Source organism: Aotus nancymaae, unplaced genomic scaffold (genome assembly GCF_030222135.1).
Source record: "Aotus nancymaae isolate 86718 unplaced genomic scaffold, 86718_ANA_hifiasm-v0.15.2.pri h1tg000021l, whole genome shotgun sequence".
NCBI classification, from domain to species: domain Eukaryota; kingdom Metazoa; phylum Chordata; class Mammalia; order Primates; family Aotidae; genus Aotus; species Aotus nancymaae.
In genome coordinates, this window is record NW_026988433.1 from 23,139,882 (window position 1) to 23,156,883 (window position 17,002).

Sequence of the window (17,002 nt, forward strand, 5' to 3'; positions counted from 1 at the left end):
ATTGTGTGGCATTTTTTTTTTTTTTTTTTTGAGATTGAGTCTCCTTCTGTCGACCAAGTTGGAGTGCAGTGATGCAATCTCAGCTCACTGTAACTTCCACCTCCCAAATTCCAGTGATTCTTGTGCCTCAGCCTCCCTAGTAGCTGGGATTACAAGTGCCAGCCACCATACCTGGCTAATTTATGTACTTTTAGTAGAACTGGAGTTTCGCCATGTTGGCCACGCTGGTCTTGAACTCCTAACTTCAAGTGATCCACCCACCTCAGCCTCCCAAAGTGCTGGGATTACAGACATGAGCCACCGTGCCTGACCTTCACTGGCAAATGCTATCAAACATTTAAACAAGAATGAATACCAATGTTTCACAAACTCTTCTAATAAACAGATGAAGAAGGAAAACTTTCCCATTCATTTTATGAGCCCACTATTATCCTGAAGACAAATGCTTCATAAGAAAAGAAAACCACAGACTAATATCTCTTATGATATAAATCCAAAAATCCTCAACAATATACTAGCAAACTAAATTCAGAACATATAAAATGCGTTATTTTATACTATGACCCAGTGAGACTTATCCTACAAATACAAGAATGGTATAATTTCAGTCAATTAACGTATCACACCATATCAACAGGATAAAACAAAAATACATGATCATCTCAACAGCTGCAGCAAAAACATCTGACAAAAATCCAACATCCCTTCATGATTAAAAGAAAAAACCAAAACTCTTAGCATACTAGGAATTAAAGAAAACTTCCTCAAAGAATATCTCTACAAAACCCACAACTAACATCACAGTTAATGGTGAAAGACTGGATACTTCCTGCCTAAGATGAGGAACAAGATGAGGATGTTCTCTTTCACCACATCTATTCAACACTGTACTAGAGGTTCTAACCACAGCAACAGGGCAAGAAAAAGAAATAAAAAGCATCCAGATTGGAAAGGAAGATGAAATGATCTTGTGTATAAAAGCCTAAGGAATCCACCAAAAATCTATTAGAACAATTAAATAGCAAGTGTCCAGCAAGGTTGCAGGACACAAGATCAATAACTAATCAATTATATTTCTATATACTTGTAATGAACAACTCAAATATGAAATTAAGAAAACAATTCCATCTATAATAGCATCAAAAAATAAAACATTTAGGAATAAACATAACAAAATAAATATAAAGCCATATACTCTTAAACCATAAAACATTGTTTAAAAAAAATTAATCAGACCTGGCCGGGTGCAATGCCTCTTGCCTATAATCCCAGCACTTTGGGAGGCTGAGGTGGGTGGATCACCTGAGGTCAGGAGTTTGAGACCAGCTGACCAATATGGAGAAATCCCATCTCTACTAAAAATACAAAATCAGCCATGGCGTGTTAGCATATGCCTGTAATCCTAGCTACTCAGGACGCTGAGGCATGACAATTGCTTGAACCTGGGAGGTGGAAGTTGTGGCAAGCCAAGATCACACCATTGCACTCCAGCCTGGGCAAAGACAGCAAAAACTCTGTCTCATTTAAAAAAAAAAAGAAAAAAAGAAAAGAAAGAAAGAAAATTAAAGAAGACCTAAATAAATTGAAAAACATCCTTAAGCTCATGGTTTAAAAGACAGTATTGTTAAAATAACAAAACCCTCCAAACTAAGGTATAGATTCAACTCCTATCAAAATCTCAGCTGGTTTTTTGCAGAAATTAACAAGCTGATCTTAGAATTCATATGGAAATGCAAGAAACCTAGAATAGCCACCTTGAAGAGAGAGGTCTGAGGACTCACACTTCACGCTTGCCAATTTCAAAACGTACTACACAAAGCTACAGCAATCGAGACAATGTGGTACTGGCATAAGGACAGACATATAGGTCAATGGAATATAATTTAGAGTCCAGAAATAAACCCACACATTTATGGTCAATTGATTTTCAACAAGGGTGCCAAAATAACTCATTGGGAAAGAACTGTCCTTTCAACAAGTGGCGCTTGAACAATTGAATATCTACATGCAAAAGAATGAAATTTTGGCTGGGATCAATGGCTCACACCTGTAATCCCAGCACTTTGGGAGGCCAAGCTGGGAAGATCGCCTGATGCCAGGTTTTCAAGACTAGGGTGACACAACGAGACTCCATCTCAGGAAAAAAAAAATGTTGTTTTGCATATACCATACATGAAAATTGGCTCAAAATGGATCACAAACCCAAGAGTAAGAGCTAAACTGAAAAAACTCAGAAGAAAACAGGAGTACATTTTCATGACCTCAGACTTCTTAGCTATAACACTGAACGCATAAGTGACAGAAGAAAATATAGATAAATTGGACTTCACCAAAATTTAAAACTTTTGCACTTCAAATGATACCATAAGGAAAGTAAAAAACCCACAGAATGGGAGAAAATATTTGCAAATCATATACTAATAAAAGCCTAGTATCAAGAATATACAAAGAACCCTTACAACTCAACAAGTCAAATAACTCAATTTTTAAATGGGCAAAGGATTTGAGTAGACATTTCTCCAAAGAGAATACACTAATGGCCAATAAGCACATGAAAAGAGGCTCAACATCACTAAGCATTAGAGAAATGCAAATCAAAATCACAATGAGATGCCACTTCACACCCACTAGGATGGCTACAAACAAAACAGATAATACCAAGTGTTGCCAAGGATGTGAAGAAACTGGAACCCTCATATACTGCTGGTGGAAATGTAAAATAGTGCAGCCACTTTGAAAAATTGTTGGCAGTTCCTCAAAAAGTTAAACATAGAGTATCTACATGACCCAGCAATTCCTCTCCAAGGTATACACCCAAGAGAAATGAAAACATATATCCACTCAAAAACTTATACATGGGGCTGGGAGCGGTGGCTCAGGTCTGTAATCCCAGCACTTTGGGAGGCCAGGTGGGCTGATCACTTGAGGTCAGGAGTTCAAGATCAGCCTGGCCAACATGGTGAAACCCCATGTCTACTAAAAATCCAAAAATTAGCTGGGTGTGGTGGTGTGTGACAATAATCCCAGCTACTAAGGAGGCTGAGACAGGAGAATCACTTGAACCCAGAAGGTGGAGGTTGCAATGAGCTGAGATTGTGCCACTGCACTCCAGCCTGGGCGACAAAGCAAGACTGTCTCAAAAAAAAAAAAAAAAAAAACACCCACAAAAACATATACACAAATACACACAGCAACATTATTCATAATAGCCAAAAAGTGTCAACAACCCAAATGTCCATCAGTTGACAAATGGAGAAACATTTTTATCTAACAAACAAAACATAGTACATCCATACAATGAAATATATTCAGTCATAACAAGGAATGAAGTATCTGACACATGCCACAGCATGGATGAACCTCCAAAACACTATGCTAAGTGAAAGAACAAACGATTCTATTAAATGTCCAGAATAGGCGAATCTAGAGACAGGAAGTAGGCTAGCAGGTTGCCTGAGGCTGGAGGGGTTGGGGAGAAATGAGGAGTGACTTTGTATGGGGTATGGAGGGTTCTTTCTTGGGTGATGAAAATGTTACAGGCTGGGTGCAGTGGCTCACACTTGTTGTAATCTCAGCACTTTGGCAGTCCAAGGCAGGAGGACTGCTTGAGCCCAGGAGTTTGAGATGAGTCTGGGCAACACAGGGACACATTAGGCTCAGGTGGGAGGATGGCTTAAGCCCAGAAGGTGAAGGCTGCAGTGAGCTGTGCCAGTGTAGGCAACAGAGTGAGACCCTGTCTCAAAAAAAAAAAAAAGAAAAAAAACTCTGAAATTTGACAGTAGTGACAGTTGCACAACTCAGCAAATATACTAAAAACCACTGAATAATAACCTTTAAATGTAAATTATGTAAGTGAACTATATCTCAATAAAGATGTTGTGAAAAAAATCAATATGTATTTATTTATAATACATAAAACTAATCTATCATCTACTGTTTGACAAGTTGCTTAATTTCTCCTGAGCTTCAGTTTGCTCGCTTGTAAAATGGAACAATTAAAATACACCTACCTTACAGTTCTTACAAGGGGAAAGGCCTTAACTTAGCACAGTGCTTGACACCACAGTAAGCACTGAGAAGAGTTATCTGTTTTATCATACGCCCACACTATGTAGTTTCATATAAGCTGTCACTTTCTTCCTAAAAAAGGGATTTGCTCAAATTTCATTACAGTTAATAGTGGGGCTTAGAATTTTCAACTAATAATATCAGCTCAGAGATCAAGGACTTTCAGAATTTAGCTGGAATTCATTTTTGAAGCTGATCATTTAGGTTTTTAAGTTTCTTTAGCCATGAGCTATAACCAAATAAAAATCCATCCCCTTTTAACTAGGAGTTTCCTTCCTATTTGCTCATTTCAGCCCATCCACTTTTCTTGCTCAAAAACCTTAAAAAAAAAAAAATTTTTTTTTTGAGTTGGAGTCTCACACCGTCGCCTAGGCTGAAGTGCAACGGCGTGATCTCAGCTCACTGCACCCTCTGCCTCCTCAGGTTCAAGTGATTCTCCTGCCTCAGCTTCCGGAGTAGCTGGGATTACAGGCACCTGCCACCATGTCCAGCTAATTTTTTGCATTTTTTTTTTTTTTGAGATGGAGTCTTGCACTGTCGCTCAGGCTGGAGTGCAGTGGCGTGATCTTGGCTCACCGCAACCTTCGCCTCCCAGGTTCAAGAGATTCTCCTGTCTCAGCCTACCGAGTAGCTGGGATTATAGGTGCCGCCGCCACCACGGCCGGCTAATTTTTTGTATTTTCAGTAGAGATAGGGTTTCACTATGTTGGCCAGGCTGGTCTCAAACGCCTGACCTTGTGATCCACCCTCCTCAGCCTCCCAAAGTGCTGGGATTACAGGCATGAGCCACCGCGCCCGGCCAATGTTTTGTATTTTTAGTAGAGATGGGGCTTTACTATGTTAGCTAGGCAGGTCTCAAAACTCCTGACCCTTGTGATCCACCCGTCTCGGCCTCCCAAAGTGCTGGGATTACAGGCATGAGTCACTGTGTCTGGCCAAAAAAAATCTTTTTTTAAGGAGATGGGGGTCTTACCATGTTGGCCAGGCTGGTCTTGAACTCCTGTCCTCAATCAACTGCCCCGCCTCAGCCTCCTCAATCAAAAGCCTTCTTTACCATCTTCCTGTCCTCCTGCCGAGCTTTGAGGCCAGGCTGCAGAACCAGACAACCAGGTGCCCCTTCCAGCTTCCTCACTAGGCTCAGGTGAATTATCAGCTCCCCTGTGCCTTGGTACCTGGCATACAGGAAGTGCTTCATAAACTATCACTCTCACTTCTAGGGAGCCTCCAGCAAGAGGCTGCTGGCTAGCCTTCCTCTCTCTCAACACAGTCAAAGGCCCTCGCTCCTCTTCAATCTCAGACGGTCCTGGTCTTCTGTGTGGCCCCCACCCTCAGTTGGTGGGAATAGGAATCCAGAGGCCAGTTTCCTAAGGTGACCCTGAGCCCTTGATGACCAATGGGGCGTATGCAGGGAGCAGGCTCTAGGCTCTCATCTTGGATGCCTAGCCCATGGCTCAGCGACTTAAATCTGTGCCCAGGGGCCTCACCTAGCCTGCCCCTGGCTGCAGTGAGAACCCCAGGAATGTCCTCCTCTTCCCTAGATGCTGTGCTTTTCACCCGCTGGCTTCCTAACCAGGAGCCTGGCTCTAGAGTCAGGTCTCATCTGCCATCCTCCATCTCACCCAACCCAGGTTTTCCAACCCTCTCTAAGGTACACTGACTCACCTTTGCATCTGTCCTCTTAAGTGTTCATGTCTCAGCATCAGTAAAAAGGCCAAAGAGGTTTAACAGACTTCTTTAGCTAAGTGGCAAATGATATAACTAGAAACACTTTCAACTTCAACAACCAACTTCAACAACCAACTTCAAGGCCCCACTGAATATTGTTTCAACTTCAACAACCAACTTCAAGGCCCCACTGAATATTAATAAGCTGATGGGTTAAGAGGCACTTTATTGAATGCCTCTGTTGATCAGATGAAGGCCTGAAACAATCTCGTAGTTGGCAAAGTTACACAACTGCCCACTATTAGTGACACTGACAGTGGGATAAGGGCTGGCTCACACACACTCAAAACATGTGCTTATCCTCTTCATCTGGATAAACTTGATTCTTTCTTGTGTAGCTGTTCCTGGAACAGGAACGAAAAACCTGGAAAAAAATTCTTACAGCTATCAGTGTACATGCTTCAAGTATCACTCGGGGATAGGGGGAATGAAGAAACCGACAGCAGAAACTCACCAGCAAACAAAATGTCAAGGGAAACAGCCACTTTACTGCTGGGGTGATAAGAATTTTGGGGGGTTTTTTGTTTGTTTTTTGAGATGGAGTCTTGCTCTGTCACCCAGGTTAGAGTGCAGTGATGCGATCTCAGCTCACTGCAACCTCTGCCTCCCTGGTTCAAGCGATTATCCTGCCTCAGCCTCTTGAGTAGCTTAGGATTACAGGTACGTGCCACCACACTCAGCTAATTTTTGTATTTTTAGTAGAGACAGAGTTTCACCATGTTGATTAGGCTGATCTCGAACTCCTGACCTTGTGATCCACCCACGTCAGCCTCCCAAAGTGCTGGGATTACAGGCATGAGCCACCAAGCCTGGCCTTAAGAACTTTTTGTTTTTAATTATGCAATCAATACATGTTCCTTGTATACAGAAAAGAAGCTCAATCCCCAGGTTTACAAATGACGATTATAATAGCAGCAGCTACTGGTAAATGATATTGTTTCCATTTACTATATGCCTGCGCTTTCAGGTCCATTATCTTCCTTATTTATTCTCCATAATCCTGAAATGAAGTCATATTTACTGAAAGAACTAAAGTAGGGGAATACAGGATTTGGGCAGGTTATGGTGGTTCACGCCTGTAATCCCAGCCAATCCCAGCCACTTGAGTCCAGGAGTTCAAGACCAGCCTGGACACCAAAAGAAGCAGATGCCTAAAAACCAAAACTGGTCATTTTTAAAGTATACTAGCTGAGTTTGAGAGTTTTTACCTCTGTACCATGTCTAGTAATAGAAAAGGAATTATTAGGTATACTGAAATGCTTAATAGTGAATCATTTAGTCTAGGGGCATGTGTCATATCTCCTTAACTCTTAAATAGTTGCCCTGTCATCTAATTGAGAACAATGTCCTCACAGAAGTTTATCTTATCTGGAATTCTTTCTTTTTTTTTTTTTTTTTGAGATGGAGTCTCACTCTGTCGCCAGGCTCTGTGGCCAGACCGGAGTGCAGTGGCATGATCTTGGCTCACTGGAATCTCTGCCTCCTGGGTTCAAGCAATTCTTGTGCCTCAGCCTCCCAAGTAGCTGGGATTACAGGCACACACCGCCACACTCAGCTAATTTTTTTTTGTATTTTTAGTAAAGACAGGGTTTTACCATGTTGGCCAGGATGATCTTGATCTCCTGACCTCGTGATCCACCCACCTTGGCCTACCAAAGTGCTGGGATTACAGGCGTGAGCAACCATGCCTGGCCTGGAATTCTTTTTAAATGAAAAAAGGCTGGGCACGGTGGCTAATGCCTATAATCCCAGCACTTTTGGAGGCCAAGGCAAGTGGATTGCTTGAGGCCAGGGGTTGAGACCAGCATGGCCAACATGGTGAAATCCGATTTCCAGTAAAAATACAAAAATTAGCCAGGCATGGTGGCAAAGCCTGTAATCCCAGCTACACAGGAGGCTGAGGCAGGAGAATAGCTGAAATCTGGGAGGCGAAGGTTGCAGTGAGCTGAGATCGCACCACTGCACTCCAGTCTGGACGACAGAGTGAGACTCCATCTCAAAAAGAAAAAAAAGAAAAGAGAGTAACTTTTGACTTTTGGTGGAGACTCAACCAACTTAAATATGGCAGGTTGCAAGTACACAGCTTAGCAGTACCCATTCACCAAATGGAGTAATGCTGACCAATCTCAATTTTTGCCAACCATAAGACAACCAATGCTCCTCTTCCTCTACAACTTCTGGACAATTATAGCACTAATTTTGAGCCACTCAAAAACCAAATCTGTAACACACGGGATAAAATGTATGAAGCCAAAAAGAACAATCATATCAGATTTCAAGGGTAATCACAAATCCTTATCCTAACAGCTAAGTCTGTTAGCTTGAAACTTGAGGGCACAAATACCTCCCAGAATTGTTGGGATACTTTAAAAGCAGAGTTTCTCGGCTGGGCGTGGTGGCTCATGCCTGTAATCCCAGTACTTTGGGAGGCTGAGGCAGGCGGATCACCTGAGGTCTGGAGTTCGAGATCAGCCTGACCAACATGGAGAAACCCCGTCTCTACTAAAAATACCAATTATCCGGGCGTGGTAGCACATGCCTGTAATCCCAGCTACTTGGGAGGCTGAGGTGGGAGAATCACTTGAACCCAGGAGGCAGAGGTTGCAGTGAGCGAAGATCGCACCACTGCACTCCAGCCTGGTCAACAAGAGTGAAATTGTCTCAAAAAAAAAAAAAAAAAAAAAAGAAAAGAAAAAGAAAAAACAAAAAAGGCACCGTTTTTCAACAGAGACGCTACTGACTTTGGGGGCCAGATAAGTCTTAGTTGTGGGGAGCTGTCTTGGCCATTGCAGGATGTTTAGCAGCATTACTGGCCTCTACACACTACCAGTAGCACCCACTTTCCACTTGCAACAACCAAAAATGTCCCCGTACATTGCCAAATGTCCCCAGGGGAATCGGGGTTGGGGGTGCAAAATCACCTTCAACTGAGAGCACCACTGCCTTAAAGAGATGGCAATAATGAAAAGATTAAAGCATCAAAGCACTTTAGAATAGGAAGGATTTTAAGGAGCCTGAGAAACAGTGATTCTCAAACTTTGCTAGGTATCAGCCTCCCTGGGGAGTTTGTTAAAATGCGGCACCTGGACCTCACCCCAGACCTATCAATAGAGTTGAGCGTTGGGTTTTGCCCCAGCACCCACATCCTCATTCTACAGCTAAGTTAACGTGAGCCAGAGAGGGAAAATGCCTTGCCCAAGGTCACAGGGCGAGTTAGAACTTGGCTTCCAAAACCAACCAAGCCCTTCCTTACAACAAGGAGGGTGTGCTATTCTTACGTCTTTGAGGCAGCAGAACCTAAAAATGGTTAAGACGGTGCATTCCGGAGCCAGCCGGCCGGAGTTAAAATCCCGACTTGGCATTTATCAGCGGGGTGTCTTCGCACAAGGCACGTAGCCTCTGAGAGCCTCAGTTTCCTTCTTTGTCCAGTAGGAAAGTAACAGTACCTACCCCCCAGCGTTACTGGAAAGGTGAAAGAGCGAAGATGTACAAAAAGCCCGTGGTACGGTAAGTACTCGATACGTGTTCTATTATTAGGACTGTCCCACACCTGCAAAGTGGAAAGGGCATGGGGATCCCGGGTACAGAGGGTTGGAAATGGGCTCAGGGAGGCGAAACAACCCCCGCCCGATTCCCCGCAATCCTCTCCGGGAGACGGACCCCCAATCCCGCCCCTCACCTGGCCCTGCAGCTCCTTCTCGAGCTGCCGGTAGTCGTTGTTCCAGACTAGGAGGTGCAGGGGGTAGTGGTCGCCGGCGTCACAGGCCGAGGACATGGCGAGGAGGCCGTAACCGGGCCCTCGCCGCCCGCCCGCCCCAAGTCTCGGCCCCGGCGGGGTCTCAGGCGCCCGCCCGCTTGCCCTGCGGCCGGGGAGTGAGCGAGCGAAGCAAGGTGCGATACACGGCCCGCCGGCTGAGCGGGTCAGGTGCGGGGCGCGCGGGAAGTTCGGGGTCGCGGGCCGGCTCTGGGACCCGGTCGGCCGCGCCCACCCCGCGCCCCGCGGCGTTCCCGCCCGCGCTGACAGCTCGCGGACCGACTTCTGCGGACCGAACTGCCCCAAACAGGGAAGTGTGGAGAGCGAACCACCGCATGCCGCGGCGGGGGGAGGGTACCTCGGGCACCGGGTTCGGGGTCCGCGCCATTGCACCCACCTCCAGCTCACACCAGGAAACTCAGTGTACCCCACAGAGCAGAGCTGCGGTTAATTCTCTCGGCTAAAGATCTCCACGAGGAAAGTTCGGTCTATCTATCCCCAGCTTCTTTCCCCTGTTCCAGTGGCTCCATGTGGTTCAGTCCACAACTGGGCCTCTTCCATCTGCTCTGCAGCCAGGGGGTGACAACTGAGGCCCAGACCAAACCATTCCAGCTGCTGACACCCTTGAATCCTTTTTGGAGCAGGGCAGATGCTTCCACGATGGATCAGAAGCCATTTTGGAAGTGGGCAACACCAGACAATTTTTGAAGGAGGAACTCTAAACCCTGGCGAAGTGGCTTCAAATATAGAATTTGCATAGAAGGGGATATTTCTAGTTCATGATTTCTCAACCTCGGCACATTTTCAACTGGGCAGTTTTGGTGTGGGGGTTGTCCGGTCTTTTGCAGGATGCTGAGCAATTTCCCTCGTCTTTCTCCCCACTCAATGCCAGGAGCACCCCCCAAAACATGTCTCTCCAGATATTGTCAAATGTCCCCTCGGGGAGAAAAATCGTCCTCAGTTGAGAACCGCTCTTCTATTTGAACTCCAAACCAGGTTATGATTCAATGGCTGCCTATGGTGGTGATTTAGTCCATGTATGAATGTCATTTTTAAGTTAGCTTTTCGGATTTGAGGTTATGGCTGAAAAGACTGATAAATAACACCCATATTTGACCACAGTCTGCGAATATGGAATTTATCCTTTGAGTTTCAGGCACTACACCTCCTTGACTCAATGGAACCAAATCAACTTAGAGCTAGCTTCTTGTGGGCTTGAACTTTCTGCTGCTGCTTCAGCTCAGCTGTCTACAACTAGACCACTTAGCTGGGTGAAGCTATTTAATGCATTGTGAAAACATTCCCTCTGCCTTCTGAGTGTATGCACATCCACCTCTTCAGATGCCTGCAACGACAGCTGTTCAAGAATCCCAGCCTAATCCATTCTCCACAGATGTGGAGCCCAGAAGATTTGTGAGTTGTTAAACCAAAACAGGATGCAGGATCCCCAGTATGGCACCCGGAGACTCTAACTATGGAATGCATGGGAATTCTGTGATTATTCCTACATCACACATTTATCACACTGGAGAGATGGTCTCAAGACCAGTGCTTCTGAGGCCTCTACCAGCACTTTTCATTCTTTCAAACTTTTGCAACTTAGTCTTCTTCTTCTTTTTCATCTCGTTTATTGAACATCTCTCTATCTCATTAATCAGAAAACCCCACAATGATAGGAACCACATCTGTTTTGCTTACTAGAGTACCTAAAACCAAAATAGTACCTGGCTCACAACAGGCATCCAATATTTGCTGAAAGGAGATATAGTTGTATTTATATGTAAGACTGACAATAAGTAATCATTGGTATTAGGGTCACATCTCTTTTCTCCTTCACACTGATTCACTTCATTTCATTGTGTTTTTCTCATACCATTCTGTAAATTACCCCCAGGTTAGCTATTCTTATTCTCAAATTCCTAGCATATGAAGAAAAACAGTAATTAGAAAATAGTAGCAATATCCATAATTATGGGAGCTACTATTTACTGAGGGATTACTATTGAGCAGTTACATCACATTTTTTCCGTGATTTATTCCATCTGTCCTTAGCCAGAATGAATGTTTAACTTTGCTGGTCACATACAAGTTTTGTTGCATATTCTTCTTCCTCTTTTTCTTTCTTTCCCTCTCTCCTTCATTTTTATCTCCCAACCCTTTAAAAATGTAAAAATCATTTTTAAATAGCAAGCCATACAAAAACAAGTCGTGGACTAGAAGTAAACAACACATTATCTTCATTTTGAAGGTTAAAACTGAAGCCCAAAGAAGGAATCATCTAACATATTCTTTTTTGTTATTATTTTGGTTTTTTTTTTTTTGGTTGTTGTTGTTGTTGTTGCTGTTTTTAAGACAGTCTCGCACTGTCGCCCAGGCTGGAATGCAGTGATGTAATCTCTGCTCACTGCAACCTTGGCCTCCCGGACTCAAGCAATTCTCATGCCTCAGCCTCTGGAGTAGCTGGGATTACAGGCATGCGCCACCACACCCGGCTAATTTTTGTATTTCTGTATTTTCACCATGTTGCGCAGGCTGGTCTCGAACTCCTGGCCTCAAGCGATCTGCCTGCCTCAGCCTTCCAAACTGCTGAGATTACAGGAGTGAGCCACAGCGCCCACGCTGGAATCATATAATATATTCTTAGTTTACTTTATCTACCCCAGTAAAATACAAGCTTCATAAGGACTGGAAATTCAGTCTTTGCTCACTGCTGTTTCTCTAGTGGCTGGGACAATGTATAAAACATGGTAAGTGCTTGATAAATATTTGTTGAATAAAGGAATAAATGAATGAACTTGACCGCTGATTGCCTCAGGAAGGTTGTGGCTCCAGGGTTCTCATCACAAGATATTGCTGCTTCCGCTGGTATTAATCAGTCGGGACGAGGGGAATCTCTGCCAGAGAGGGAGACCCAAATTCAATAAAGGTCGGACAGATGATGCTAAGGCAGTCTTCTGCCCTCACTCAAGATGGCGACAAGGCAGTGTGCCCTTTCCGGTCACATGACCAGACAGTCGCAGAAGGGCGCCTCCCCGCGCGTGCGTGCTGTGCCAAGGCTTCAAGGCGCTGAGGGGAGAGGCGCCGCCGCCGGGACCCGTTAGAGCGGAAGCGCCGCCGCCGCCTTTGCTGTCCCGGGGCCCCTAGTTCCCGGCAGGTGGGAAGCGCGAGCCATGTCGAAACGGCTCCGGAGCAGCGAGGTGTGCGCTGACTGCAGCGGGCCGGGTGAGTCGCACCGGCCGGGCCCGCTCCCCTCTGCTTTCCTGGCCCGGACCCCTACCCCGGGGCCGCCCCCTCAGGTCAGGCGGCATCCCGCCGCCAGGCGTCCGCAGCCCGCGGCTGGGGTCGCAATGAAGGGGTCCCGGGGCGGCCTTGGGGCGGTACTCGTCCCGGGCCTGTCAGAACCTGGCGGGCAGTGGGCCGCCGCCCTCCCGGTCCCTCGCGGCCCTCCTTTCCTTCTCGTTCCCTCCGGTTCCCTTGTCCCATGCCAACTGGGGAGGTGACGGGGGCCAGAGCTGCTCCCCCAACAGGAAGGGGCTTGTGCAATCCACAGGAAAGCCAATTACAGAAGTAAAATGCGAGCGTCCTCCCGGCTGCAGCCTCCAGAGCTGCAGGTGTCACCTCCCACACTAGACCCTCTTTCCGCCTGGGCGCCCTGCCCGGGGAGAGTGACACTCCCTTAGACTCGCCAGAGAGTCCCCATAGATGACTTCCCCGCTCCTGACATCCTGACAGCTACTCTACTTGGGAGAATCGTCAGGAGATCCGGGTCTTGCAAACACAACCAGCACTTAGGAGGCAGTGCTTTCCTCAAGTTTGAGGATCTGAACGGCCTGGGTTCAAACTAGATTTTGCTTCTGGGTGACCTTGGGCTGGTGACTTCACTTGGTTACTTGGCTTGATTTCCTCATTTTTTCGATGAGGATAATCGGGAGTGTCACGCTCAGTGGTGAGGAAGAGTCAGTGAATACCCGTCCGTAGGATCACATCATCTAAGGCTTTTCTTTTTTGTATTATGTTGTTTACAGTAGAACCCTTGCAGTCCCTTAAAACTGGAATTGACTGTCTAAATCATACTTATTTAAACTGAAACAAACGTAAAAACACCAGCAATATAGGGGCTAAAACCATTCCTTCATAATGATGCATAACTGTTTATACATAATATTCACATGTAGAGATCAAATGTGTCTTAGCAATTGCAACTGAATTGACAGGTCTCTGAATAGATTATTACATGCTGTTTTAGGTGCGTGGATGTATTGGCTTTGAGTAATTTGAAGGTAGCATGGCTTTCTTGGCACAATAGTGTCCAATAAACAATCTTAATTAAATCATTGAACACCACTGGATTTGCAACTGTTCTGATCTTCAGCTTGTCATTTGGAAGTGGAGACTGATTTTGAATAGAACTGTGGTAGCTCAAACGTTGTGTGGTTATTTTATGGCCGGTGAAGTGCAGGTGCTGTTACCAATTTCCTTTGAAGATAGGGAGGGGGTGTGGAGGAGTTCAAAAAGAAGTATTTTCTAAACCAAGTTAGTGTGAGTTGTACAAACTCCGTCGTTTTTTCTAAAAATGTTATTTGTTCCACTTCCTTATTTTCTTGCTTATATTCAGTTGAACTTTGATGTATTTGATTCACATGTGTCTAGCTTGTAACTTCCTCTTGGAATGCATATTTTTTTGCTTCTTGATGGGGTATGGGAAAAAGCAAAGTTGTTTCTCCGTTGCCACCCTAAATATACTTTTGCAGCATTTTGTGCATTTCAGAATATTTTTCTTCCATTGTATCGCTTTAGTTCTTGTCTCATATGCCTAATCTGCAGAGACTTGAGTCACTTCCTTCCTGTTTTGAATATAATTAGGCTACCTTGAAATGCTCTGTGAAATTGAGCAGCTAGGAATTTATACTGCCTTTTCTGCAAAGCCCTACTGAGAGAATTACCTAGAGGGTTAGGGACCTCTCTGAGATTCTGATGAATGCTAAGGCCTTCTCCCCTAAAATGCATGTGAACTTTCTCTTTCACACAGAATTTATGTAAGATTTGTCTGGGGGAGTCACAAACATTTTTGAAGTGCATTTGTGGTGTCCCTGGAGCCCTGGCATAAAGCCTCCAGATGGACTTAGAGGGTTTTATGCAATCTTATCATACAAACTTAATTTTATTTTACTATGTTAACATTCTAATATTCTTTCCATGGGATTCTGATCCAGGATGCTAAAGTGGTTAGTCGAATACCTGTCTTAATTAATATTTGTTAAATTCTTGCTGTCTTTACTTGTTTAATTTCCTCAGGAATACTGCAAATCCTCTGAATGATAAGTGAAAACCAAAGCTATGCTTCAAAAAGTCTTTTTTTTTTTTTGGTCATTAATGGCAGTGCTATTCTGCAGAAAGCAGTGTTGTTATGCATCTTTTTTTTTTTTTTTTTTTTTTGAGACGGAGTTTCGCTCTTGTTACCCAGGTTGGAATGCAATGGCGCGATCTCGGCTCACCGCAACCTCCGCCTCCTGGGTTCAGGCAATTCTCCTGCCTCAGCCTCCCAAGTAGCTGGGACTACAGGCGTGCGCCACCATGCCCAGCTAATTTTTTTGTATTTTTAGTAGAGACGGGGTTTCACCATGTTGACCAGTATGGTCTCGATCTCTTGACCTCGTGATCCACCTGCCTTGGCCTCCCAAAGTGCTGGGATTACAGGCGTGAGCCACCGTGCCCGGACTTTTTTTTTTTTGGAGTTAGAGTTTTGCTCTTGTCCAGGCTGGAGTGCAATGGAGTGCAGTTTTGGCTCACTGCAACCTCTGCCTTTCAGGTTCAAGCGATTCTCCTGCCTCAGCCTCCTGAGTAGCTGTGATTACAGGCATGCACCACCACGCCCCGCTAATATTTGTATTTTTAGTAGAGAGCAGAGTTTCACCATGTTGGCCAGGCTGGTCTCAAACTCCTGACCTCATGATCCGCCCGCCTTGGCCTTCCAAAGTGCTGGGATTACAGGTGTGAGCCACCGCGCCTGGCCTGTTATGTGTTTTTATTGAGCTCTTTCATCTGGATGTTTCCAATCTCTGTTTTTTAGGATGATATAGTAATAATGACAGAGTTATACTTCATTGAATTATCTTGATTCTGTTTTATGACAAATGTTTAACCATATCACATCTTCTTAAGTATTCTACTTGTTTTATTTTTTTATTGAACCTAGTTCATTTCAAAGACATCACACTCTGAGTTCAATTACCTGAAAACTCCATGGAGATTTTCAGTACAGTAGTATAGTGGTCACATGAAATGTTCAATGTTTTAAGTATTTCCCATCAAAAACTTTTTCCAATGATCATGAATTTCATGGACTCTAGAAAATATCTGAATACTGAGAAAATAATTTAGAAAAGATAAAACAGCTAACATTACTGAGTACTTTACTATGTGTGAAGTACTTCATTTACTCTTTATATCCTTACTATCCCGAGATATGTTATTATTCTCATTTGATCCATGGTGAGAACAATCAAAGAAGTAACTTGTCTAAGATCATTTCATTCTGTGAGAAGTGGCAGAGTTGGGGTTCAAACCTTGAACTGCTTGTCTCTGGAGACAACCCTCTTAAGCACCACACTCACTGACTTTCAGGATTCATCTTTGATTGAAAGCATATAACTTTTCATTATATGGTTTGAAAGGGTTTGAATAAACTCCTAAAAAATGGTAAAGATGGTGTACATGCATTTTAGAGATTTTTGTGGACATTGAAGAATTTTAAAATGTAACCCTTAGACCAGGCAGCTTAAGTGGCACCTATTGTCACCCCATTGTGAGTCTGATGAAATGTAGGTCTTTCTTTATTTGAGGTTTCTAAGTATTCAGTTTACTTACCCAGATCCATCCTGCTTGCCAAGTATGAAATTATCCCTTGTTTCAAGAGACATCTAATGAAGCTCGATGATTTTAAAGGGAAAAAGTGTTATACACACACCAAAAATATTACTCATTTCTATTTTACATCTTTGCCTCTGTGAAGCTGGTGTTATTGCAGCTTCTTTTTTTTTCAAATCAGTTGCAGGATTGGACTTGGTAGTTTATGTAAAACAATTAATTGGCTAGGCATGGTGGCTCACGCCTACAATCCCAGCACTTTGGGAGGCTGAGGCAGCAAAACACCTGAGGTCAGGAGTTTGAGACCAGCCTGTCCAACATGGTGAAACCCTGTCTTTACTAAAAATAACAAAAATTAGCTGGGCTGGTGGCACACGCATGTAATTCCAGCTACTCAGGAGGCTGAGGCAGGATAATCTCTTGAACCTGGGAGGTGGAGGTTACAGTGAGCCGATATCGCGCCACCGCACTCCAGCCTAGGGACAGAGCGAGACTCTGTCTCAAAAACAAAACAAAACACCACACAAAAAGCAATTAATGGATATCATAGAACATTTCCTAGTGGAAGAAGCCAGGTTTCCCTGTCCT

At 44.3% G+C, this 17,002-nt stretch overlaps 2 protein-coding genes across 16 annotated transcripts in view; one reads left to right on the top strand and one right to left on the bottom strand.

Annotated features, from left to right (window-relative positions):
- ANKRD13A (ankyrin repeat domain 13A) overlaps positions 1 to 10,091 on the bottom strand; it is a 40,431-nt gene extending 30,340 nt beyond the window's left edge. The window contains exon 1 of one of the 4 annotated variants that reach the window (XM_012469106.3): positions 9,945 to 10,091. Coding sequence is in view for 3 of the 4 variants with exons in the window: in XM_012469105.2 (XP_012324528.1) it covers positions 9,473 to 9,568 (96 nt within the window). In the remaining variant the exon portion in view is untranslated. Of the gene's footprint in view, positions 1 to 5,041; positions 5,060 to 9,472; positions 9,835 to 9,944 lie in introns of those variants that run through there. The other 3 variants (XM_012469105.2, XM_012469104.3, XM_064379870.1) reach the window with 3 other exon arrangements.
- Positions 10,092 to 12,594: 2,503 nt separating this feature from the next.
- The window catches only part of GIT2 (GIT ArfGAP 2), a 58,309-nt gene continuing 53,901 nt past the window's right edge, over positions 12,595 to 17,002 (top strand). For 10 of the 12 annotated variants that reach the window (XM_012469087.3, XM_012469091.3, XM_064379867.1 and 7 more), the window contains exon 1: positions 12,595 to 12,769. In XM_012469087.3, the coding sequence (XP_012324510.2) occupies positions 12,718 to 12,769 (52 nt within the window). In that variant the 5' untranslated portion in view covers positions 12,595 to 12,717. The remainder of the gene's footprint in view (positions 12,770 to 17,002) is intronic. The other 2 variants (XM_012469088.3, XM_012469095.3) reach the window with 1 other exon arrangement.